At 41.3% G+C, this 27,853-nt stretch overlaps 1 protein-coding gene across 10 annotated transcripts in view; it reads right to left on the bottom strand.

The window, feature by feature from the left end:
• Positions 1-5,380: 5,380 nt before the first annotated feature.
• Positions 5,381-27,853, bottom strand: part of mllt10 (MLLT10 histone lysine methyltransferase DOT1L cofactor) — a 254,428-nt gene continuing 231,955 nt past the window's right edge. For 9 of the 10 annotated variants that reach the window (XM_033015430.1, XM_033015441.1, XM_033015428.1 and 6 more), the window contains 7 exons: positions 24,822-24,976; positions 22,312-22,500; positions 22,109-22,197; positions 16,257-16,588; positions 8,166-8,259; positions 5,849-6,052; positions 5,495-5,539 (listed from right to left, as the gene is read on the bottom strand). In XM_033015430.1, the coding sequence (XP_032871321.1) occupies positions 5,495-5,539; positions 5,849-6,052; positions 8,166-8,259; positions 16,257-16,588; positions 22,109-22,197; positions 22,312-22,500; positions 24,822-24,976 (1,108 nt within the window). Of the gene's footprint in view, positions 5,540-5,848; positions 6,053-8,165; positions 8,260-16,256; positions 16,589-22,108; positions 22,198-22,311; positions 22,501-24,821; positions 24,977-27,853 lie in introns of all 10 variants that reach the window. The other variant, XM_033015422.1, reaches the window with a different exon arrangement.

Here is a 27,853-nt window from a genome sequence, read left to right as displayed (position 1 = left end):
CGGGGAATATAAAAACTGATTCTAAAAGCTTCTTTAGATATGTAAAAAAGGAAATGATTAATGAAGACAAATGTAGGTCCCTTACAATCAGAGACAGGTGAATTTATAATTGGAAACAAAGAAATGGCAGAACAGTTAAACGAGTACTTCACTAAGGAAGACATAATCTCCCCAAAATACTAGGGGACCGATGATCTAGTGGGAGGGAGGAACTGAAGGGAATCCACATTAGCCAGAAAATGGTGTTAGGTAAACTGTTGGGACTGAAGGCAGATAAATCCCCATGGCCTGATGGTCTGCATCCCAGAGTACTCAAGGAGATGGCCCTAGAAATTGTGGATACATTGGTGATCATTTTCCAATGTTCTCTCGACTCTGGCTCAGTTCCAGTGGACTGGAGGGTAGCCAATGTAAACCCACATTTTAAAGAGGGAGAGAGAAAACGGAATTATAGACTAGTTAGCCTGATATCAGTAGTGGGGATGGTGCTTGAGTCAATTGTTAAAGATGTTATAGCAGCTCATTTGGAAAGCAGTGACAGGATCGGTCAAAGTCAGCATGGATTTATGAAGGGGAAAGCATGCTTGACTAATCTTCTGGAATTTTTTGAGGATGTAACAAGTAGAATGGATAAGGGAGAGCCAGTGTGGTGTATCTGGACTTTCAAAAAATCTTTGACAAGGTCCCAAACAAGAGATTAGTGTGCAAAATTATTGACATGGATAGAGAACAAGTTGGCAGACAGGAAGCAAAGAGTAGGAATTAACGGGTCCTTATCAGAATGGCAGGCATTGACTAGTGGGCTGCGGCGAGGCAGTTATTTACAACATATATTAACGATTTAGACAAGGGAATTAAATGTGAAATCTCCGAGTTTGCAGATGACACAAAGCTGGATGGCAGCGTGAGCTGCGAGGAGGATGCTATGAGGCTGCAGGGTGACTTGGATAGGTTGGGTGAGTAGGCAGATGCATGGCAGATGCAGTATAATATAGATAAATGTGAAGTTATCCACTTAGGTGGCAAGGACAGGAAGACAGATTAGGAAAAGGAGAGGCTCTACGAGACCTGGGTGTGCTTGTACATCAGTCACTGAAAGTAAGCGTGCAGGTACAGCAGGCAGTGAAGAAAGCTAATGGCATGTTGGCCTTCATTGCAAGAGGATTTGAGTTTAGGAGCGAGGAGGTACTTCTGCAGTTGTACAGGACCCTGTTGAGACCACACCTGGAGTATTGTGTGCAGTTTTGGTCTCCTAATTTGAGGAAGGACATTATTGCTATTGACTGAGTGCAGCGTAGGTTCACCGGGTTAATTCCCAGGATGGTGGGACCGACATATGATGAAAGAATGGGTCGACTGGGCTGGTATTCACTGGAATTTAAGGGATCTTACAGAAACATATAAAATTCTTAAAACAAAAATGTTCCCAATGTTGGGGGAGTCCAGAACCACGGGTCACAGTTTAAGAATAAGGGGAAGGCCATTTAGGACTGAGATGAGGAAAAACCTCTTTACCCAGAGAGTTGTGAATCTGGAGGCCAATTTACATGATGTTTTCATGAGAGAGTTAGATTTAGCTCTTGGGGCTAAAGGAATCAAGGGATATGGAGAAAAAGCAGAAACGGAGTACTAATTTTAAATGATCAGCCATACTGCCTTGAAGGGCTGAATGGCCTACTCCTGCACCTATTTTTCTATGTTTTCTAAGCCTTTATGACCACCTTATCTACCTGCAACTCGACCTTCAAGGAACCATGCACCTGCACTCATAAATCCCTCTGTTCTACAACACTCCCCAGATGTCTACCATTCACTGTGTAGGTCCTGGCCTTGTTAGTCGTCCCAAAATGCAACACCTCACATTTCTCTGTATTAAATTCCATCAATCATTCCTTAGCCCACCTGGCCAATCGATCCAGATCCTGCTGCAATCTTTCACAGCCATTTTCATTATCAGCAAACTTGCTAATCTTGCCCTGAATGTTCTCATGCAAATAATTGATGTAGATGACAAACAGTAACTGGCCCAGCACTGAACACTGAGGCACACTACTAGTCACAAGCCTCCAGTCTGAGAAGCAACCTTGCACCATCACTCTGCTTCCTTCCATGGAATTCCACTGTTTAATGAAATCCTCACTCATGGAAGAATTTCTAGCCTTATAATGAGATTTTCATGGAACCCTGAGAAATGTTGCAAACTAATGTAATTAGTTTGCAACATTATGGGCACTTACTTCAGTCCTCTCAATTATGCAATTGAGAGGACTGAAGTAAGTGCCCATAAGCAATGTAGTTCAAACTCTATATTCAAAATATAGAATATAGATCAAATGTCAGCAATTCTCATTGCCTCAATGTCAGCAAGACAAAGGAGATAGTGATCAACTTCAGGAAACGAAGCGGTTCACTTACCCCTGCTTGCATTGACGGTGCCGAAGTAGAGATGGCTGAAAACGTCAAATTCCTAGGAGTCAATATCACCAACAACTTCTCCTGGACCACCCATATTGAAGCAACGACCAGGAAATTACACCAACTCCTCTACTTCCATAGAAGGCTTAGGAGGTTCGTCATGTTCCCTCCAACTCTCACCGACTTCTACAGATGCACCGTAGAAATAATTTATCAAGGTGCATCTCAGCTTGGTTTAGGAACAGCTTCATCCACGACCACAAGAAATTGCAGCAAATTATGGATACAGCCAGACCATCACACAACCAACCTCCCTTCTATTGATTCTATTTATACTTTGTGCTGCCTCAAGGATGAGTCTCGCCCTGGCCACTTCCTCTTCTCCCCTCTCCAATCAGGCAAAAGGTATTGGTGTGAAAACGCACTCTTCCAGATGCAGGGACAGTTTCTTCCCAGCTGTTATCAGGCAACTGAATCATCCTACCACAACCAGAGAGCAGTGCTGAACTACGATTTTTGGTAACCCTTGGACGATCCTCGATCGGACTTTGCTGGATTTACCTTGCAGTAAACATGAATCCCTTATCTATACACTGTAAATGGCTCAAGTGTAATCATGTATAGGCTTTCTGCTGTCTGGGTAGCACACAACAACATATTTTCACTGTACCTCAATACACATGACAATAAACTGAACTGAATTGTTTTTAAAATCTTGATTCTTAGCTTAAACAAATATTTAAGAGAAATTAGCAAAATTAACTGGGCTCTGAACATAATACATGTGCATTGAAAGAAATGTTCTTAAAAGGCAAAAAAAGCAACAAAAAAAGGGGGCTTAAGATGAACCAAAGCTACTGCACAGTGCAAAACGTCATGCATAGAAGATTGTTTTATACTTTTTAAGCCAGTGGTTCCAAACATATTGAATGAAAGCCCTATTCTTTTAGCTCTGGTAAAAATTGCTTCCTTGGTCCTGCATATAAATGCTTGATAATAATATCAAATGCCATTACATTTAACAAGATGGGGCGGCCCTATGAAATTTCGGGATCTACTGGCAGCTCTATCGTAGGGTCAAGTAGCACGCCAAGGCTCTTAATATTTTCACTTTTTGTGTATTTTCTAACTAAATTTAACTCAGTGTTAATCTTTGGGAGCATCATAAATGTATTATGTAACTGAGATTGCAAACCACTGCTTTTTATTTCATCACCAAAATGGAAATAGATTTATACCGATGGTATCCAGCAGCAAAATAAGCACTGAGAGGATGGTTCCTCTTGTGGGAGATTCATGAATATAAGGTATCATTTCAGAATAAAGGGAAACCTATTTAAGATATGAATAATTTTTATATAAAATTGGAAATGTTGACAATTGTAAAATTTGAAATTCTCCACCCCAGGGAGCGATGGAAACTGAATCGTTGAATATCTTCAAAGTTCTTTGTCAGATTATGGGAAATAGGCAGGTGAACAAAAGTGAGGCCCTTTCATTATTGAATGGTGGACCAGGCCCAATTTATAGCCAACTCGTGCTTCATGTATTCGAGATGTGGTGTGCAAAATAATGAACCTTTTACTTTAAAATATGTTAAAAATTTAATTTTACTTTTATATGCAGAGAATTAATTTTGAGATAACTTAATTTTTCATGTACAATAGATCAGCTGAAAAGCTGAACATACAAAAACTGTTAACACAAGTAGAATCTCTTTGGAATCCAAAAACCACTCAGAAAATATTTATACACCACCATTATTTAAGCAACAATAAATAAAATGTCAACTCATTTTTGTTGTAGGCCACAGGAGGCAGTAAAGAAGTCATTGGGAACATTTTCCATAACACCTAATTTGTAATAATGGTTTAAGCCCCTCAATTATTAGCAAACCAGTAATGCCTCTCATTAGTACAAACATTACTAACAATCATTGAGACAACTTTTTATATCATTCTTTAATACATTTGATATTTTACAACTAAGCAAAATAAACACTACAGCAAAATTTCTTCAAAATCTGTACAAAGTTTGTTAAAGAACAATCAGCGGGTGGAAAGTAAGAATCTAAAATGAACCACACTGATTTATTTGTCAATATCTACAAAATCCAGTTGGTCTGAACGCTTTTTCTAAAATTCCCCTGCATGTATAAAAATAAATTAATAAAATGATACTTTCCCACTCAACTGCATAACTGCTAATTAGAAATATTACAAACCAAAATATTGATGTTTTATTTCAATTTGCCAAGAATTAAAGAAATTCACAAAGCATATTTACAAAACTGTGCAACATTCAACCTCGAGACGAATCATAACCAACTATACGTTTATGTGGAGGGGATTGGTTTGGACATGGAGAGCTGGGAATTCCTTCCATGAAGGAAAATTCCTGCTGTTGTAACAGGAATTGTGATTGAGAGCATACTCAGCTGTCCATAGCTAGTTCACAATGGACTTCACAACAGGCACTTGGTTAGGCTGACAGCCAACACATCTCTCAAAGGAACTTTGCCCAGCAGCAGGCTAATCCATTTCTTCCTCTTTTATAGAGTGATCTGGTCCCCCAGCGACCAAAAAGCTCAGAAGCCTATTGCACTACAACTGAGTACCCATGCTTGAAGTGGTCCTGGAAACATTCACAGCAAAGGGACAGAGCACAACACAAAATACATGCAACGTAAAGCTTGGGTAATGCAAATCCCAAGACCTGTCCATTACATTTGCAGGACCAGGAATAATTACTTTGTCATTTTTTTGCAATGCAACTTGCATTTGTCATTTAAAAGATTTAATTTTGGATTTAAAAATCATAATTACACTGGCATAAAAACACACCAATACGAGCGAATTGATTCAAGTTTTACTGATGAATTTATTTTTCAGAATTCTCAATGCCAAATGTTGCTAAGTTTTATATTAGTGCAATCAAGCTGCAAAACTAGTAAATGACACGTGACAAGACCAGTGTATTTGCCACAATAATTCCCACTTGAAGCTGAGTAAGATTCATCCTTTATGCAGCTGGTTGGGCTGCTACAACACAACACGTTCTGGAATTTGAAAGTCCTGTGTCAACTTTTCTCTTGTGTGACAGGGCTACCTTTCTCATTGAGCCTCTGGAGAGAAAGAAAATAAATGTTAAAATTATTCCACAAAACTTAAATTCAGTGTTTCTTCTCCTTGTTCAAAATTCCTTTACTTTTTCAAATAATCCAATGTATTTTAAATATTCTGTAACTAAGCATTTGTATTTCAAAAATAGACTGTATTTCAAAACGATTTTTTGAAACCAATTTGCATTAAATGCAGGAACGTGTTTGAAACAAGTCATTTAATATTAGATTGTGTTCAATTTTAACTTTGAAAGATGATCCAATTAAATCTAGAAAGATAAAATAACTTTTGTCCTGAACTGTTACACTTACTGTAACTTTTGGTGTGGAAGCTTCACTATGAATGGACATGAAGGGGTTAGGAGGTGCTGAGTGAAGTGGCTGTGTCTGGGCACTTGCCAGTAGGTTATTCATAGGAATGTGTGTTGTCCCAGTGATCTGGAGCTGCTGCAACTCATGCTGATGATGGTGGTGCTGTTGATGCATTATTTGATAAAATAGAGCCTGATGTTGTTCCTGAATTTAAAGACATAAAACAAATTACATTTTCAAATTAACTGCATATAGACAACAAATCCTCTTTAAGATTTCAGTTCCAATACATGAATCAAAACAAGCAAATTTAATTAATGTAAGAGAACGAGTAATGTCAGGGCACTTGAATCATTGCTGAGCGACAGGTTGACAAGAACACAACATGTAGGCTCATTGGCCTTTTGAGCTAGCTCTGCTATTCAATAAGATTCTGGTGGCCAAGTTATTGGGTATTTTTAAAGTGGAGAGTGACAGGTTCTAGATTAGTAAGGTTGCCAAAGGTTACAGGGAGAAGGCAGGAGAATGGGGTTGAGGGATAGATAGATAGCTAATCCATGAATGAATGGCAGAGGGGACTCACTGGACTGAATGGTCTAATTCTGCTCCTATGACTTATGAAGATCACAGCAGATCCAAAAATGCCATTCCCACTCTCCCATTACATTTTGCGACCTTACAGTCAATTAATCTCTGCCTATAATATTCAATTAATTCACTTTCACAGCACTATCGGGTAAAGAATTGCAGGATGAATTTACCAAACTAGGGGAAAATAATTGTTTGGCACGGACTTGTAGGGCCGAGATGGCCTGTTTCCGTGCTGTAATTGTTATATGGTTATATGAATGACCCTTGAAAATAATTCTCCCCTATTGCAGGTTATATGGGCAATACCTGTTTGAAATTATGTCTCCCTATTTTAGATATTCCAACTGGGTGAAGCATTCTTTCAGTGAAAACTTCTTCACACGGCCTCCTATGTCAACAAATCCTTCCTTAGAAATGGAGTCAAAAACTAATGATCTGCTGTTATAAGCTAACTGTTGTGTATCGTGCCTATTTGCGTTTCATGTACTTTGACCCTGAAATTCCTTTAAACCACAAAGGTACTCTGTTTAACGAGCAATTTGGTTTTTCATTGTTCCTTCCAAAGTGGATAAAACTCAGATTTTCTTGATTATACTTTATTTACAAACTTCTTCCCCACTTAACCCACAAGTGACTCTCGAGAACATCTTAAATCTTTAGTCCATGTTCAGGTCATAGTACTGATACGAGAGGCGTTTTAAGAAGGCATGTCCCATTGAGGGATATTGAGGGCTGTGAAGGAACCTTGTTGCATATAACCACACATCCTTTAAGAGATGCAGAGAACTTCAGGATAGGTCAACAAGGCCGCCAAAAAGGGATAGGAGATCCTTTGCTTTATTAACTGAGATAGTATTTGCTGGGTGTAGACATCATCATGAGAATGCAACTTTGGTTTTACATGTATTTCAGGTGACCACATTACAGGAAAGAAGAGATTGCAGCAATGATGGTGGAGAAGTAGATTTTTAAAATTGCACCATGCAACATGGTGATTGTTGGCAAAGATAGCACCTACCTTCCATTACTAATTAAAGTTAATCTGAGGAGATAGTTAAAAGTCACGCACATTGGTAGGAGTACAGTCATAATGGATTAGACCTGGGAAAGATGACATTTTCTTCTTTGAAGGTCATTAGGTAACCAGATGGATTTTTGCAATAAAATGGCAATTCTATGAATGCCATTAATAATCAGTTTTTTTAAAATTCAGTTTTATTCAGTTTGCTTAAATTTAAATTTCCAAGCTGCCTTGATGAAATTCAAACTCATGACTCTCCATCAATTGTTCAGTACTCTTGATTGCTGGTATTGCAATTTAACCAGCACAACATCCTGTTGTCAGAAATGAAACATTTTAACTTTGAGGAATGGTTGAATAGGCATGGATTTTGGAACAGAGGAGATAGAGGCAAGACTTAATTGAGGTGTGCAAAATCACAAGGGGCCTAGAGGGACGAAGTGATCTACTGGTCTTCCATCCAATAGTGTTAGAGATGCCTTTATTATATTTAAATGCTGGATATATACTTTGACAGCACTCAGGACTACAGACAAGAGGTGGGCTATTTGGGGGAGGGTGGAAATCTCATCCTTGACTAGCTGGACCAAGCTGCCTTAATTGCTTCCCCTTGTCTTACACATTTTCTATGATTCTTGTAACGGAGCAAGCTAACGTATAAGCCAATGTATTCATCTGTTTTATGTGATAAAATAATAACCTTACTGGAGTGAGTTGCTGGGATGGTAACAATTGCTGAAGCTGTTGTTGCAGTAGCAGTTGTCTCTGTTGCTCCGAAAGTAAGCTCAATCCTGGCATGCTATAAAATAAAAATATTTTGCAGATATAGTATACTTCATGCTAGAGATACACATATTAAAATACAAAGACATTTCAGTATTCTGTTTATTGTCTCTTCTTCTGGTCATTTAAAATTTTATTAATTGTCTTCTACATCAGTTTCAGCTTAGTTTGTTGTCACATGTACTGAGGTACAGTGAAAAGCTTTTGTTGTGTGCTAACAGGTCAGCGGATAGATAATACATGATTACAATCGAGCCATTCACAGTGTACAGATACATGATAAGGGAATAGCAGGAGAAAGCAGAATCTTACATGGTTCAACATATAATCCCCCAGTGATTTAAATATCAATGTGCAAGGGACCAACTTGCTCAATTGTTCCTCAAAAGACAACTCATTCTTCCAAGAATTAAACGAATCTTCCCTGAACTTGCTCTTATGCAAGTATATCACTCCTTGACAAGTAATCAAAATTGTATGAAGCATTTCAGGTATGCTCGAGTTACCCTATATTTTAACTACACACTCCTTACATAAAGGCCAGCTTCACTTAGAGTCATAGAGTCTTACAGCTTGGAAACAGGCCCTTTGATCCAACTTGCCCAATATGTCCCTTCTACACTAGTCCCACCTGTCTGTATTTGGCCGATATCCCTCTAACCTGTCCTATCCATGTACCTGTCTAAATGTTTCTTAAATGTTGCAACAGTCCCTGCCTCACCTACTGTGCAGGAAAGACTCTCCTCGATATCCTGCAGCTCCGCTCTTGCTCCCCCTCCTCCATTCATAACGAGGACAGAATCCCCCTTTTTCCTTACCTTCCACCCCATCAGTTGTCGCATACAACATATAATCCTCCAACATTTTTGCCACCTCCGACGGGATCCCACAACTGGCCACATCTTCCCATCTCCACCCCTTTCTGCTTTCCGCAGAGACCGTTCCCTTCGCTCCTAGGAGGTGCAACACCTCCCCCTTATACTCCATCCAAGGATCCCGACATTCTTTCCTGGTGAGGCAGAGGCTCACTTGCACCTCCTCCAACCTCATCTACTGTATCCGCTGTTCCAGGTGTCAACTTCTGTACATCGGCGAGACCAAGCGCAGGCTCGGCGATCATTTTGCTGAACACCTCCACTCAGTCCGCCTTAACCTACCTGATCTCCCAGTTGCTCAGCACTTTAACTCCCCCTCCCATTCCCACACTGACCTTTCTGTCCTGGGCCTCCTCCATTGTCAGAGTGAGGCACAGCGCAAATTGAGGAACAGCACCTCAAATTTCATTTGGGTAGCTTACACCCCAGTGGTAACATTGACCTCTAACTTCAAATAGCCCTTGCTTTCCCTTTCTCTTCATCCACTCCCCTTCCCAGTTCTCCCACCAGTCTTACTGCCTCCGACTACATTCTATCTCTGTCCCGCCAGTCCCCTGAAGAGTCTTGACCTGAAATGCCACCCATTCCTTCTCTCCAGAGATGCTGCCTGTCATGCTGAGTTGCTCCAGCATTTTGTGTCTACCTGCCTCAACTACCTTGTTCAATATACCTACCACCCTTTACGTGAAAAAGTTGCCCCTCAGGTTCCTATTAAATATTTTCCCCTCACCTTAAACCTATGTTCTCTGGTTCTTGATTCCCCTACTCTGGGCAAGAGACTCTGTGCACCTACCCAATCTATTCCTCTCATGATTTTGTACATCTATAAGATCACCCCTCATCCTCCTGCGCGGCAAGGAATAAAGTCCTAGACTTGACTAACTTAGTACTAGCTGCGTCCGCTTGTGAACTCTGTTTAATGTACAGGAACTCCTAAATCCCACTGTACAGTAGCATTCTCTACTTCCATTCAAACAATATTATGGTTTTATATTTTTATCCAAATGCACTAAATTGCTTGAGCAGTCTGGGTAGATTTAACCAAGTTTTCATTCCCTTTGTGTTAATGAAATGCAGAGGACTGTTCACCATGTAGTTATTAATGATCAAGGGTGTGTGATCTTCAGATATTGGGCAGACAATACATTACAGCTTATAATAATTTCTAAGCAACTTTAAAAGAAATCAGCCCTGAAATAACTCTTAGGATTTCTCCATCTCAAGCATGAAAATATCTTATAACAACTGCATAAGCACAAGCTGCTAAACAATAAGTGGTATTAGGAGCCAAGCCTAATAGATTAAAAATGATTTGTTTCACCTATCGCAAATGGCAGTTAAATCAGTGCCCAATGCATAGCTGTTTCAAAATAGATGAAAGATTAGTTTTGTACTGATATTTGTCATCTTAAGTTCCAGTGGCATACTTATGTGTCAGTCATTGTGTAATATAGGAATTGACCAATGCAATTGCGCAATCCAACCACTGGATGGTAGTTTGAAGAAAGCAACTGGGTTCACACTGTTCCAACCTTAAGATAACTGCCAGGAAATTGGATTTCAGTCCTTTTTGCACACAAATACTCAAATTCTGATGGTTTACGGCCAGAACTGTGTAGAAATGGACCTTGCATAATTACACTCAATTTAGATTTGCTAGAAACTCTTGGATGTTCATTGATGACAGAAGTGACAACCTTAAAAGATAGCTAGAATAAAGCAATGCTCATTTATGGCTTCACTGCATGAGAGCGACAAGGAGAGGCCGGTGCAGAGAGAGCAGGTGCACCAAGTCTTCTAAAAGGAAAATAGGCATCCTGGACCAGAAGAAAGGCGACAGGAGATATTACTTATGCTGGAGTTGGGGGTGGAGGCATCAGGACCATTGAACTATGGCAGATGACAACAGGTTCAGGCTCATCATAGAGCAATACACAGGGCATAAAGGCTGCAGTGTGGCATGAGTCTCAGGGAATCTTGTGTGTGGGCTCACTGGAGGGTTTGTCTATGCATCTGTAATGCACTAAGGGATGCTTTCATACCGATTCTGAACTCTGATGCAAATGGTTTGTGGGCTGCCAGGTTTGTCTCACCAAATGCAGGACATGACAAAACTACTGACCCTGTCAGAGTTCTCATTGTCAATTGTCAAGAATCAAGAGACCTGGTCCTGGACACTGGATGTCATGTGTACCTCCATGCCAAGTATAAATGACCAATCACAATGATTCATGTGATAGTTGCTGTGGCTAGAGGCTACAGATATCACAATGTCATGTTGTAGCTAGAGTCCAGAAATCTGTTGCATGATACAAACTTAAAGTTCGGAAGGAACATGAAAACATCACCTGGGAGCACTTAATGTGACACTGAAAGTGCACACCAGGCAAAGAAAAACTTGCAAGAAAATTAGCTGTTTTTTTTGGATTGGTTTCTCTGGAACGTCAGAAGTTGAAGGTAGAGGATAAAAGTATATCAGAGGCATATATGAGAGGCATAAATAGGGTAGACAGTCAGAACCTTTTTCCTCAGGGTGGAAATGTTTAACGCCAGAGGGCAAACAGTGCTCTCCATAATGTTTGGGACAAAGACCCATCATTTATTTATTTGCCTCTACTCCACAATTTGAAATTTGTAATAGAAAAAAAATACCATGTGGTTAAAGTGCACATTGTCACACTTTAATAAAGGCCATTTTCATACATTTTTGTTTCACCATGTAGAAATTACAGCAGTGTTTATACATAGTCCCCCTATTTCAGGGCACCATAATGTTTGGGACACAGCAATGTCATGTAAATGAAAGTAGTCATGTTTAGTATTTTGTTGCATATCATTTGCAAGCAATGACTGCTTGAAGTCTGCGATTCATGGACATCACCAATTGCTGGGTGTCTTCTCTGATGATGCTCTGCCAGACCTGTATTGCAGCCATCTTTAGCTTATGCTTGTTTTGGGGGCTGGTCCCCTTCAGTTTTCTCTTCAGCATATAAAAGACCTGCTCAATTGGCTTCAGATCAGGTGATTAACTTGGCCACTCAAGAATTGACTATTGTTTAGCTTTGAAAAACGTAGCAGTAGGTTTGGGATCATTGTCTTGCTGTAGAATGAACCGCCGGGCAATATGTTTTGAGGCATTTGAACTTGAGCAGACTTGCCATCACTCTGATATAAGTTAATCTTCATCTCATCTGTCCACAAGACGTTTTTTCAGAACTGTGGTTGATCTTTTAAGTACTTCTTGACAAACTAACCTGGCCATCCTATTTTTGGGGCTAACCAGTGGTTTGCATCTTGCAGTGTAGCCTCTGTATTTCTGTCCATGAAGTCTTCTGCGGACAGTGGTCATTGACAAATCCACACGTGACTCCTGAAGAATGTTTCTGATCTGTCGGCCAGGTGTTTGGGGATTATTCTTTATTATAGAGAGAATTCTTCTGTCATCAGCTGTGGAGGTCTTCCTTGGCCTGTCAGTCCCGTGGCGATTAGTAAGCTCACCAGTGTTCTCTTTCTTCTTAATGATGTTCCAAACAGTTGATTTTGGTAAGCCTAAGATTTGGCTGATGTCTCTAACAGTTTTATTCTTGTTTCTCAATCTCATAATGGCTTATTTAACTTTCATTGGCACGACTTTGGTCCTCATATTGACAAAAAAACAGCAATAAAAGTGTCCAAAGGTGATGGAAAGACTGGAGGAAAGACTAGGTGCTGAGAGCTCTCTTATACCTGCATTAAGGAGTCAATCAAACACACCTGAGCAATTACAAAAACCTGTGAAGCCATGTGTCCCAAACATTATGGTGCCCTGAAATGGGGGGGGGGGGGGGGGGGGGGGGAACTATGCATAAACACTGCTGTAATTTCTACATGGTGAAACAAAGATGTATAAAAATGGCCTTTATTAAAATCTGACAATGTGCACTTTAACCACATGTGATATTTTTCTATTACAAATCTCAAATTATGGAGTATACAGGCAAATAAATAAATGATGGGTCTTTGTCCCAAACCTTATGGAGGGCACTGTGGCTATAAGGAGAGGAAGTTTAATTGAGACATGCGGGGCAAGTTCTTTTTTTACTCGAAGGGTGGTGGGGGCCTGGTACACTTTGCCAGGAGTGGTGGTGGGGCCATTGATAATAGTGGCATTTAAGAGGTTTTTAGATAAGCACATGGAAGTGCAGGAAATAGAGGGATATGGATCATGTAAAGGCAGATGAGATCAGTTCAACTAGGCATACACTGTGGGGCGAAGGGCCCGTTCCTGTACTGTACTGTTCTGTGATCTTTAGTCAATGAGGTGACCATGCATGAATAGACTGCTGTTCTCAATGGACAAAGGGTTGCTTGTCATGAGCATCTCATGGGTCTACAGGAGACATGGGATTCTGTACATGAGCAGGTAGTTTGCACGTACAGAGATGACACACATGGACAGGTTGCTTTCCTGCACCAGCAGTGTAAATGGCAAATGGGAAGTCATTGCACTTCTGCAGAAGCACTGGCACACATCCTTCCCCATCACATTCATGCTACCTCTTTGTGAATGGTGTTGTGCACTAATGGAATCAATTCAGAAAAAAAGAGTTAAGATAGCAGGGACCAGGGCATTTATAACAATATAACAATTACAGCACGGAAACAGGCCATCTCGGCCCTTCTAGTCCGTGCCGAACACTTATTCTCCCCTAGTCCCGTCTACCTGCACTCAAACCATAACCCTCCATTCCTTTCCCGTCCATATAACTATCCAATTTATTTTTAATTGATAAAAACGAACCTGCCTCCACCACCTTCACTGGAAGCTCATTCCACACAGCCACCACTCTCTGAGTAAAGAAGTTCCCCCTCATGTTACCCCTAAACTTCTGTCCCTTAATTCTGAAGTCATGTCCCCTTGTTTGAATCTTCCCTTCTCTCAGTGGGAAAAGCTTATCCACGTCAACTCTGTCTATCCCTCTCATCATTTTAAAGACCTCTATCAAGTCCCCCCTTAACCTTCTGCACTCCAAAGAATAAAGCCCTAACTTGTTCAACCTTTCTCTGTAACTTAGTTGCTGAAACCCAGGCAGCATTCTAGTAAATCTTCACTGTACTCTCTCTATTTTGTTGACATCCTTCCTATAATTAGGCGACCAAAATTGTACACCATACTCCAGAATTGGCCTCACCAATGCCTTGTACAATTTTAACATTACATCCCAACTTCTATACTCAATGCTCTGATTTATAAAGGCCAGCACACCAAAAGCTTTCTTTACCACCCTATCTACATGAGATTCCACCTTCAGGGAACTGTGCACAGTTATTCCTAGATCCCTCTATTCAACTGCATTCCTCAATTCATGATCGGGGTGTGCCAACTAACTGTAGTCTACATCTGGAAAACGGAGAGGTAAGAGTGTTGAGATCATCCGCAATGGTCTATTCATTTCCGAGAAGTCACCAAGTGAGTCGGTTCAGGATACTGATGCCCCCCTTGTGGGAGCACTCAATCAGCTCCAAAGTGGCCTTTGGGCTGCCACAAGGCCTTAACTTTCTGCCAACCAGTGAATGCCAATCTTCTGGATTATTATGGAGAATATTATGGAATGTTTATTACTTGGCGATTAAGATGAGCAACGCACAAGAAAATGCATACATGATGGCTCATATTAATCACATTAGGCCGAAGATAGACACAAAAAGCTGGAGTAACTCAGTGGGACAGACAGCATCTCTGGCGAGAAGAAATGGGTGACGTTTCAGGTCGAGACCCTTCTTCAGACCTATGATTTCCGCAGATGAAATCCTCCATGATACATCCAGTTCTATAGTCTAATGAATGATGGCTCACCAAAGACTGATAAAAACAAAATACAAAATTGATTCATAATATATATATATATATATATCACAGAAAGATACAGCACAGAAATCGGTCCTTCCTGACTGATCCACTCTCTGCTAACCATATTAGACCCATATCTCTCTGCACCTTCCACTTCCAAGGTGCTGCAGAAATCTTTTTTTAATTATCTTCTGCTCGGATTTGGCTGAAATCCTGCATTCTTGTTTTCTGCTGAGCAATAGCATTAGAGATCAATTACTATATCCATAAACACATATTTTAAATCATGTTTTCCTTGAGATAATAGGTAACAGAGAATAAATTATTGGAAAAATAAATGGAATGGAACTGATGGAGACGATCTGTGAATTGATTGCATAGATTTGACGGGCCAAATGGTCTCCTTCCCTTTCATTAGAAAATATATGAAATATTACAAGAAAAATGTGGACAATATTGAAAATTCATAATAAAACATCAGATTAACTCGGTGTTGAGTTTACTGACCAAAAGGTATCAAAAATGAAAAGCAAGTAAAACTGCAGATTCTGAAAATCTGAAATTTTATAAAGGAAATATTTAGTAGGTCAGACCACTTCAATGTTAACGATTTAGGTTGAGGACTTTTTATCAGAACCATAATTGCAATCAAACTAATAATCCATCATCTTTGTTCAGAAATCCAAAAGGTTTGGTATCTGGCCCTATTGTGCGCCATTAAAACGTACCAGGACCCCATCCCACACTCCCTTTAAACTTGTTGCAGTCCCACTTCCCAACGTCCCTTGAAACTCACTAGGCTGAAGTTCCCAAATCCGCTTTATACTCCCTGGGACTTCATATTCCCTTTAAATTCCCTTGAGCACTAGTTCCCATGCTCCCTTTAAACCTAATGGGACACTATTTCCCACATTCCCTTTAAACTTCCCTGGTTTTGTTTGCTGATCTCCCTTGAAATTAAGCAGGGCCTTTCCATGCTTGCTTGAGACATGCCAGATTATCTTTGCCAGCTTCCCTTTAAACATACCACATTCATCAGAAAAGGTATCATATTACTGTGTAAAGCCTCAAAAAAGGCAAATTAAATGTATTTGGAATATTCATTGGAATAATGTGCAATAGTCCAGAAAGCCTGCCAATATGGCAGCAACTAAGAACTGAGTAAACCAGATTTCATCGAGTTCTATAGTTCTGATAAAATGTTTATTCCTCTTTGCATTGATTGCCTGATCTGCTGAATATTTTCACAAATTTCTGCTTTTATTACAGCTTTGAAAATGTCACACAAAAGTATTTTAAAGACATTACCTGTTAGTTAGATTGGTGGACATTGGAAAAGTTACATTTGGTGGTACAGTTGCATGTGACAATGTACTTGGGTTTTGTGTTATTGACACTGGGGGCTGTACAACTCCATTCAGAGTTCCCACAAATCCATTGACTGCCAGCTGGTTTCCTGGTAAAGTTCCCATCAACCCACCAACTGAAGATACTGTGGGCATGGTGGAGGCCATCGTCTGCATTCCACCAGCATGTGCTCTTGACATACAGTTAACCCCTTGCAGAGCTGCACTTTGTCCAGTAGTGGTTGGACTGGCCATGGAAGAACTGCCAGTGCTATGTCCACAGGAGGTTCGTTCCTAAAAAGGGAATACCAGACTTTAATAAAGAGCTTGTTTAAATAGTAATTTAATATGGCAGTATGTAAATTGATTTAAACATTTATACAGTATCTTAAATTCAAAGAAGCTCCCCTAATGAATACCATCATTGAAAAGTAGTGGAGGTAACAGAAAAACATTGACAATATGGGATGAGAGGGTCAATACCAGAGTAGGGTTAAAAGCCTCGATTATAATCTGGAAACCACAAAGCATAATTCAGAGCACTAGAATTCAAGCAATAAACAATCTGTGCTTAAAATGTAGGATTTAATACAAATGTAATGTGGTGAGGCCATGAAAGAATTTGGAAATTAATATGAGAACTTTGAATTAAGTGAACTGTAGTCTGAAGATTCAATGGTTGTTTTTGACCTATGGGACGATTGGTGATTCTGATGACAAAATTATGGAAGAATTGCATCGTTGAATGATGCTTCAAAAGTAAAAAATATAACCGCTATAATTACTGATTTTAGCAGTATCTTCATTCATAGAAGTAAATAGTTTAGATATTACAAAATAAACTGAATGAAATTGAGGATCATGTTCATTGGTATTGGTTTATTAGTCACATGTAGTGAAATAATATTAAAAACTTTATCTTGCAAGCTAGCCAGGCAACTCCTATCATAAAGGAGTACATTAGTTATGAAAAAGAGAAAATAAAAATGAGTGCAGAATATGCAGAGCTACAATTACATAAAAAGTGTGAGGATCGTAACAAGATAGATTGGAAGATCAATAATTCATCTATATACATATGGAGAGGTCCATTCAAGGGTCTCTTAATAGTGGGGAAGAAGCTGTTCTTGAATCCGTTGTATGTGGTTTCAAGCATTTGTATCTTCTGTCTAATGGCAGAGGGGATGAGAAAATGACCAGGGTGTGAGTGATCCTTGATTATGTTGACCATTTTCCCGAGGCAGAGTGAAGTGTAGGTGGAATTAATGGGGAGTCGATCCAAGATTCCAGTTGCAGCATTTACAGGCCAAGGTTGCAGGCAGGGTCAAAAGTGGATCGAGAGGATTTGAGAAGGAAGCATTAAGAAGTAGGATGCATTTTGTGCTATAACAACATCAAATCTTCTTTCAGGATATGTATTACTATATGTGGGGTGATTGATGAGTACAGGGTAAGCTTATTGAGAAGACTGAGATCACAGCTTTGAAATTAAAGAAACAATATTTGTGGGAACTAAGTCAGTTTTATGGGTAAAACTAGACCAAGGGGGACCCATTGGATCCCGTCCCCTCAACGCATGGTTGCAGAGGGGGGGGGGGGGGGGCAGCGGCGTCTCACACACACACACTAACCACCCCCACACACAGGGTGAGAGTCGGGAGGGGGGTGGGGCTGGAGGGGGAGAGTGGGAGGAGGGGGGGGGGGGGGGGGGGAGGGAGGGGGGAGATGAAGGTGGACGGGAGAGGGGGAGAGGGATGAGGTGGAGGGAGGGCTGAGGGGTGGATGGGGGGAGGGGGGAGAAAGAGGGGGTAGAAGGGAGGTAGAGGGGGAGTGGGGGGGAAGGGATGGGGAGGGGGGAATGGGGAGGTGGGCTGGAGGGGGGCAGAGGGGGGGGAGGAGGGGGAGGGAGATGGTGGAGGGGAGAGGGGGAGGGGTGAGGGAGGGCAGAGGGGTGGAGGGGGAGAGAGGAGGAGGAGAGTGGGAGGGAAGGGAGGTGGAGGGGGAGTGGGGGGGGAAGGGAGGGGGAGGGGAGTGGGGGAGGTGGGCTGGAGGGGGGGAGGGGTGGATCGGGGCAGGGGGGGGGTGAGAGAAGAGGGGGGGAAAGGGGAGAGAGAGGAGGGTGAGAGAGTGGGGGGGGGGGAAGGGAGAGGAAGGGAGGTGGAGGGGGAGAGCGGGGCTGCCTATGTTTGCAGGCAGGCGATCATCGAGTTGATGTATCGCCAACTTTATCAACGGAGCGCTCAACCTCCTGCAGCGACCAGAGTTCGCCAAGAGCCTCCGGGGTCCCCATGGACTCCGCGTGTTCCCTCTCTGAGGAGAGGCGGGCGGTCGACTGCCCGCTGCCTGTACCCACGGCCCAGGGGCAGACGGACAGGGAAATACCCTCATCCCTCCCGGCTCTCCCTCCTCTGTACCGGGTGCCCAGGTGTCGGGAGTGCGGGGCTAGAATGTGGCCGGGGTTTGGGGAGCGGCCCCTTCGGATGGTCGAGCGGGGGCTGCGGCCTCTCACACTGCATGCGCAGGAGGGGCGCGGCCTCTTCCTCGCCGCAGAGGTGGCGATTCCGTGATCCGGCTCAGGTTTCTGTTGCTTGCCACAGCCGTGTGCGGCACTCTCCACCCCGGGTCCCCTTGTGGAGGGGCGACAAAATGACTGCGAGTCGGAGGGGGGTTAACGTGACTCGTCATTGGCTTCAATAGTCTGGATCAACCTAAAATGTGGGACTTTATCAAATGCCGTACTAAAATCCATGTAGATAACATCCACTGCCCTGCCATCATTGATCACCTTTGTCACCTCCTCAAAATATTCAGTCGTTCATAAGTCATGACCTGCAGCAGACCCAAGCTGACTGCCCCTAATTAGCCCACTGTCTTCCAAATGCAAGTAGAGCCTATCCTGAAGAATCCTTTCCAACAGATTTCCTTCCACTGACTTGCAGTAGTTTGCTGGCCTATCATTTCCTTCTTAAACCAAGGAACATCATTGCCTTCTCTCCAGTCCTCTGGGGCCTCAGCTATTGCTACAGAAGGTGCAAAGATCTTCGTAAATGCCTCTCTCAACAGCCAGGGATGGATCCCATTAGGACAAGGGGTTTTACCCACCTTAGTGATCTTCAAGAGCCTCAACACAACCTCCTTCTTAATCTCAAACAGCCCTAGCATATTCGTATTCCCCGTTGATCCACAGTCCTCCACGTCCTTCTCTTTGGTGAATCCCTCCCACTCTCCCCCTCCACCCCTCCAGCAAAGTGCTCATTTGGTACCTCGTTTACATCCTTTGACTCCAAGCATAAATTCCCTCTTTTATCCTGAGTGGTCCTACTTACTCCCTGGATACCCTGTTGTTTTTAATGTACAGATAAACACCCTTGTGATTTTCTACTCGCCAAATACTTTATGTGCCCTTTTGGATCTTCTAACTGCCTGCTTGATTTCTTTACTGCTTGCCCTAGCTGATTCATATTCTAAACCTTATGTATGCTTCATTTTTCTTTTTGACTAAATTTAACACCTCTTTGCTAATCCACGATTCCCTCACTTTATCATAATCCTTATTCCTTACTAAAACATTCTGGTCCTGAACTGATCATTTGGCTTTTGCATCTTTCGATAATCTGACTGCATATCTGTTCTTCTTTCTCCCCCTGGCTATAAGGAGAATTATTGTATAATTCCATGAAAGTTATTTCATCGTTCTTATTTTTTAGCTCTATCTATATTCAGTGGACAAATCCGCCAAGTACCATTGTGATATTCTCCTTGATCAATACAACAACTCCTCTACTTCATTTACCTCCATCTTTATCAAGTATGAAAGATTGAAACCCTGGCCCATTGAGCTGCCTGTGCTGTGCCTCTCACAATTCAGTCTCTGCATTGGCCACAACATCATCGTTCCAGACACTGATCCAGGCTCTAAGTTTGTCTCCTTTATCTATGTCACTATCTATTAGAAACGTACAAAATTCTTAAGGGGTTGGACAGGCTAGATGCAGGAAGATTATTCCCGATGTTGGGGAAGTCCAGAACAAGGGGTCACAGTTTAAGGATAAGGGGGAAGTCTATTAGGACCGAGATGAGAAAATCATTTTTTACACAAAGAGTGGTGAATCTGTGGAATTCTCTGCCACAGAAGGTGGTTGAGGCCAGTTCATTGGCTATATTTAAGAGGGTTAGATGTGGCCCTTGTGGCTAAAGGTAACAGGGGGTATGCAGAGAAGGCAGGTACAGGATACTGAGTTGGATGATCAGCCATGATCATATTGAATGGCGGTGCAGGCTCGAAGGGCCGAATGGCCTACTCCTGCACCTATTTTCTATGTTTCTATGTCACTATTGAAAAAATATTGGTTTTGTTGCAGTTCAGGTGCAACCCATCCCTCTTGTACATGTTACCTCTGCCCCAGAATAGTTCCCAATAATCCAAAGATCTGAATTCATGTTCACTGCAACAACTCGTTAGTCACGCAGACATCCAACCTATCTTCCTATTCCTAACCTCCATGTGACACTGGGTGTAATCACGGTGTCCAGCTTTTTAACCTTTTGCCTAACTCCCTATATTCACTTTGCAGGTCTTCATCCCTTTTCCTAATGTCATTTGTGCAACGTGCATAAAGACTCCCAGCTGCTCCCCCTCCCCCTTGAGAATGTTCTGCAGCCACTGTGAGATGTCCTGGATCCTGGCACATCCGAGGCAACACACACCATTCTGGAGTCCCGCTTAGTGTCTCCTCGCTCTACCAACTAACAAATCTCCTATCATAGTCATTCTTCACCCTTCCCCACTGTGCCACAGAGCCAGGCCTGGTGCCACAAACATGACTGCTGCTGCTGCTCGACCCTGCACAGTGATCCCAACAGTATCCAAAAGGGTAGACTTGCTTTTAAGGGAAATGGCCACAGGGTTTTCCTGCGCTCTCTGCCTACTCCGTGTCCTGGTTACTCAACTACTTTCTACCTCCAACTTAGGTGTGACTACAACTCCTGGTTATGAAGCTCTCATTCTCACGGATGCTCCTGAGGTCGCCAATCACGGCTACAGTCTCTCACGTGGTCCTTCAGGAGTTGCTGCTTGATTCACTTTACACTGGTGTAGTTATTAGGGACATAGGAGGTCTTCTACACTTCTCGCATTCCCATTGATTTAGTATTTTCAGCGAAGATGTCTACAAGATCTTAGAACTTGGCAGTTTTACTTAGAATTAAGGTAACTGGGAGAGAAAACCAAGATTTGCAGCAACACAGGGATTGGTGACTGTCACGGATTCAGCAGGCAATGTTTTGTCAAAGTTGGCTTTTGAAGGATAGAAGGATGGTTCTGGATTACTTGAAATACAACAGATTAGTCTTTATTTTTAGCAGTAGAAATATTGAAATACCAGTGATCATGCCAGTGTATAGAGGGAGGTATGGTATTGTTGAAGCAATGGCTACATCATGTTTGCACTTAGTTTTCAAAATTTGAGGATGCTTGTTTTAGGGTGGAAGACAGATATGAGGAACATAGTTATTGGAGACAAAATGTAAGTGGTTCAGAGGAAAAGGATTGGACAACTAGAAACAAAGTGGGAATCAAGGTTGAGAAGAGGATTTACTTGGCACCTACTGACACCCACTTGTAGTTTGAGAGAGGAAATAGAACTGGTGATACATAAGAGACAAGCAATCAAGGATTGCCTAGTCAAAGATTGTGACTTGAAGTAGAGGGTCTGCTCTTATGCTAGTCATAAATTCGTTATGAGAATGGCATTATCAATTAATTAATTAAACAATGAACTAATACTATGCAAAAATCATTATTAAAATATAAACCTGGTTTGACAATTGATGTGAGCTTTCGGGCAGAAAACTGTTGCTCAGATGGGGACCTTTACTGCTGTGCAAGGATGTTGTGTTGTGGACTACAAGAGAATAAACAAAGACATTTAGACATTACAAACATAATAACCATATTCAAATTGATTTAAAGTAGTTTGATGTAATAAAAAAATCATGTAAAACAGAATATCACTAACCAGCTTGTACTGTGAATGGGTGGATTTGTGTTGTCAAACTGGTATTCGAACTCACAACTGGAAAAGGTACTGAGAGCTGAGCATTGAGAAGCTGGAGGCGTTCCTTCTTAGCTGTCAAACTCTTAATTTGATCCTCTAGCTGCCGATTTTCAACTTGAAGCTGGTGCAGAGATTTCAACATTCCCAAAACTATTTTAAATAAAAAATAATAAAAAATAATGAATTAATAATAAACATAATGAATAACGGATATATATATAAAGCTCCCATCTTGTTTGTTTGGATGTCTGTGTGAGTGAGATCCTGAAATTACGCCAAAACGGTACACGATAGCGTTACAATTTTTCCACCAACTTACTCACAATTGTCCTGTGGTGTGTTTTCAACAAGTTTCGTTCCGATTTATGTTATATTTTACAAGTTATTCACATTTTTAACATTACAAAATCCAGTATGAGAAACATTTATTCCATCTGCACACTGGCAGTTACAGCTATGACGACGTCACAATCGGATCCAAATCCTTGCTAGCCTTCCCCGCAAAAATGTTGCAATCACAGAACACTGAGTCCTGCCAGCAAGTTTTTAAAGTTTAAAAACAGGGAGGCTGAAGAGGAGGGGGTGGGAGTGCTGGGGGAGGCAGGGGAAGTGCAATTGGATTATTTTTTAAAGTCCTGGCATCAAGTGCAATTGGGAGGCTGAAGAGGAGGGGGGGGGGGAGGGAGGGGAAATGAGCCGCCTCAGCGTAGTTGGGGGCTATGGGTGAGTGGTGGAATATTGCGTTGGGGGAACGGGTTGCATTGGGGGACCAGGCCTCCCGTGTGACATGGACTCAACGGGTCTCACTTGGTCCAGTATAAAATAAAAATCAGTTCAATGCAGAGAAACAATGTAATTCAATGCAAAGAAACAAAGTTGCAGATATCATGGAAATTATCTGAATGGGGAATAGAATCAGCTGATAAAGTTATTTAAAGCACAGGGAAGAGGAGAAAGAAAATAATTGAAATATTAAAGGTGGGAGTGCAAGTTGAAAAGATACTTCTGATTATATATTACAAACTACTTAATTTAAAAGCAAAGAATTTACTCTAAATCTGTTCACTGGTGATTTGCATGGTTTATATGGCACTCATTAGAGGGAGTATATTAGAATTAAAACAGGAAACAGGTTAACTACTGAGAAAGAAACCCTGCAAAATTGAGCTGTTAACTGGATCTGGTAAGATTAGGGGACCTAATAAATAATTTAAATTTAAAGATTATAGAAAGTTTGGGGAGTGGCGGAGGGAAAGATGAAAAAAATAATGCATTGTTGGTTGGTGAAGTTACCAAAATAGTATGGTGTCACCAGTCACCAGTGTGGCAGGCCAGTAATTTTAAAATGTCAAGAGTCAGAAGGGTTTGCAGCCTTTTCACTTTACAGAATTGTTAGAACATGAAATACTTAAACAACATAACCATTAATGACTCATATAACCATTAATGATTATCAATGACTATCATATATTTAAAAATGGAATTGCATATTTAATTGGAAACATGCAAAAGTAAATAAAGAAAAACCATGATTGTACACCTTATTTTAGTAATTATGTAGTTATTTTACTAAATGTTTACTTCCAGTACAAAACTGTACTGATTGCATAATATTCAAATGAAATCATTGAAAGTTCACAAATAAATTACTCAAAATCATTAAATAAGGAGACAACCATTAACTTGCAGGTGAAACATTTGTCAACTTAGGAAGGATTTACAAGTAAAATTTGGTCAAATTAATAGGTCCAATTTTGTATTCATTAAAGAGATGATGTTTGCTGTTCACTTCTAAGAAAGCTGTCAACAATGATTTAGTGTGTTTCATGGCACTGATTTCCTCCATATAAATGCAACCTTCAAAGCAGTAACAAGAAATGGACAGGATGCACTTTGAAGTAACTTAACAATTTTTTAACACATGTCAGGGAGAACATCAAGTAGCTATGTTATGGAGACAATCTAAATGCTTTCCTCAGTCACATAAAATGCATGAACTTTACCAAATCAAAGCCCAAAACAAAAGCAAATAACTTGGTTTATAATATGGTAACCAGAAGATATAATTTTAAATCACATATGGATTTAAATTATCTTGTAGGGTTGAATAATTTTTTCAAGTGGAAAGCTTCACAAGTCAAGACTGGCTTTGATCACAATCTGTGAAAACCGTTAATACCTTGCTGGTGAAGTCAGGTGTTGTGTCAAACCTGGCAAATAGCAGTAGAACTTAAAATAAAACTACCACATGAACAGTTAATAAGTGTGTTTGGTGAAGGACTTTGAAGAAATGTATCGACAACTATGTGATTTATTCAGTTGTTTAAACATACACGTAGAACATCGACGGAATTATGAGAAGAGCAGCAATACATGAATTATAAAAAGGGTCTCTTTAACAGACAGGAAATAACGTCTTTTGTATGTGTGAGAAACGTTACTTAGCGAAGAAAACATTTATGAATACATACCTTCAGCTGGACTGCCCTGTTCAAAAAGAAACTGCTGTCCTTCATTCCGCTGCCTTTCCATTAATTGTTCAATACTGGATGCAACTGGAGGCAGGTTTTCTAAGACACTGTTACTTGTCTGATCATAACGAATTTGCAAGCCACTTACAGGAGATCTGTTTGAAAAGTTAAGATTTCCAGACTTTAAAAAAAAATCAGTATGACTGGTCTGAATAACACCAGTAAATATACCATTAAAAGAAAAAATGGAAGGTAAAATAAAAAATGTGTAGACAGACAAAAGGGGACTCAGCACTGATTCTTACGGCATATCGATGGTCACAGGACTCAAATATGCAAAATAAATCCTTTCACTTTCACAAAGCCAATGTTGTATCCAATTGGCTAGTTCATCTTGGATCCCATGTCACCTCACCTTCCAGTCCAAACCACTATGCGGGGGCTTGCTAAAGGCCTTCCTGAAATACATGTAGCCAATGTCTAGCATTCTGTCCTTGGCAATCATTTTGGTTGCAGTGTCCTCCATAATGTTTGGGACAAAGACCCATCATTTATTTATTTGTCTCTGTACTCCACAATTTGAGATTTGTAATGGGGAAAATAAAATTACATGTGGTTAAAGTGCACATTGTCAGATTTTAATAAAGGCCGTTTTTACACATTTTGGTTTCACCACATAGATATTACAGCAGTGTTTATACATAGTCCCCCATTTCAGGGTACCATAATGTTTGGGACATAGCAATGTCATGTAAATGAAAGTAATCATGTTTAGTATTTTGTTGCATATCCTTTGCATGCAATGACTGCTTGAAGTCTGCGATTCATGGACATCACCAGTTTCTGGGTGTCTTCTCTGGTGATGCTCTGCCAGGCCTGTATTGCAGCCATCTTTAGCTTATGCCTGTTTTGGGGGGCTAGTCCCCTTCAGTTTTCTCTTCAGCATATATAAGGCATGCTCAATCGGGTTCCAATCGCGTGATTGACTTGGCCACTCAAGAATTGACCATTTTTTAGCTTTGAAAAACTCCTTTGTTGCTTTAGCAGTATGTTTGGGATCATTGTCTTGCTGCAGAATGAACTGCCGGCCAATGAGTTTTGAGGCATTTGTTTGAACTTGAGCAGATGGGATGTGTCAAAACACTTCAGAATTCATTATGCTACTACTATCAGCAGTTTGTATCATCAATGACGATAAGTGAGCCAGTCATACATGCATTCAGCAGCCATACATGCCCAGGCCATGACACCCCCACCACCGTGTTTCACAGATGAGGTGGCATGCTTTGGATCTTGGGCAGTTCCTTCTCTCCTCCATATTTTGCTCTTGCCATCACTCTGATATAAGTTAATCTTCATCTCATCTGTCCACAAGACCTTTTTCCAGAACTGTGGTTGCTCTTTTAAGTACTTCTTGTCAAACTGTAACCTGGCCATCCTATTTTTGCAGCTAACCAGTGGTTTGCATCTTGCAGTGTAGCCTCTGTATTTCTGTTCATTAAGTCTTCTGCGGACAGTGGTCATTGACAAATCTACACGTGATTCCTGAAGAGTGTTTCTGATCTGTCGGACAGGTGTTTGGGAATTTTTTTTTATTATAGAGAGAATTCTTCCGTCATCAGCTGTGGAGGTCTTCCTTGGCTTGCTAGTCCCTTTGCGATTAGTAAGCTCACCAGTGCTCTCTTTCTTCTTAATGATGTTCCAACCAGTTGATTTTGGTAAGCCTAAGGTTTGGCTGATGTCTCTAACATTTTTATTCTTGTTTCTCAGTCTCATAATGGCTTCTTTGACTTTCATTGGCACAACTTTGGTCCTCAAAGTGTCTAAAGGGCCTGTCCCACGAGCATGCGACTCCATGCGACAAGCGCGACCAAAGCGACTCCATGCGGCTAGTGCGTCCTAACGTGGTCGCTTGAGCAGTACGGCCTCGCGGGGCCGGTCCCACTTCGATCGCCGGAGCCGTATGGAGTTGTGCGGAGCTTGTCCCGACATCGCGCGGAGCTCCGATAAACTGACCGTGTTTTAAAATTCCGCGCGGCAACGTCCTGCCGGCCCGCAGCCACCTCGACGCCATACGTCACACGCGAACTTCCCGCGCACTTCGCTCGAACTTCATGTCACTCACTCGACCTCCACGCGGCCCCCGCTTCTGGTTTGGTCGCTCTTGCCGCATGCTGGTGGGACCGGCCCTTTAGGTCACGCTTGCCGCATGCAGGTCGCATGCTCGTGGGACAGGCCCTTAAAGGTGAAGGAAAGACTGGAGGAAAGACTAGGTGCTGAGAGCTCTCCCATACCTGCATTAAGGAGTCAATTAAACACACCTGAGCAATTACAAGCACCTGTGAAGCCATGTGTCCCAAACATTATGGTGCCCTGAAATGGGGGGACTATGTATAAATATAGCTGTAATTTCTACATTGTGAAACCAAAATATATAAAAAATACCCTTTAATAAAATCTGACAATGTGCACTTAACCACGTGTGATTTTTTTCTATTACAAATCTCAAATTGTGGAGTACAGAGGCAAATAAATAAATGATTTATCCTCCCCGTAGTTACTCTTTTGACCTAAATAAACCTAGAAAATCATTTAGGATTCTTCTTTACCCTATCTGCAAAGGATATCTCATTCCCCATGTTGCCATCTTTATTTCCTTCTAAACTGAATATTATATCCCAATTTCTATTTTCCTAATCAGAGACGCAATATCTTTCATCATCCAGGATCTCTTAATCCTGACAGTCTTGCCCTTCACTAAAAAATAAACATGTTAGCCCTGAACTCTCCTAATATCACTTTTAAAAGCACCCACTTGTCAGCCACCTCTTTACCAGCTAATAGCCTCTCCCAATCAACCTGTGTAAGTCCCTGTATAATGTCAATAAAATTAGTTTTGTTATAATTTAGGACTTTAACTTCTGTACCCATCCTACCTTTTTCCACAACCTCTAATCTGCCTCATCCCTCCCTCCCTTCCACCCACCAGACTAGTTTAGACTGTTCCGAGTGTCTTCAACAAAATTTCCTGC

Source organism: Amblyraja radiata, chromosome 2 (genome assembly GCF_010909765.2).
Source record: "Amblyraja radiata isolate CabotCenter1 chromosome 2, sAmbRad1.1.pri, whole genome shotgun sequence".
Classification (NCBI taxonomy): Eukaryota; Metazoa; Chordata; class Chondrichthyes; order Rajiformes; family Rajidae; genus Amblyraja; species Amblyraja radiata.
Note: the sequence above shows the minus strand (reverse complement) of the source record. Positions and strands in the feature narration are given on the sequence as shown.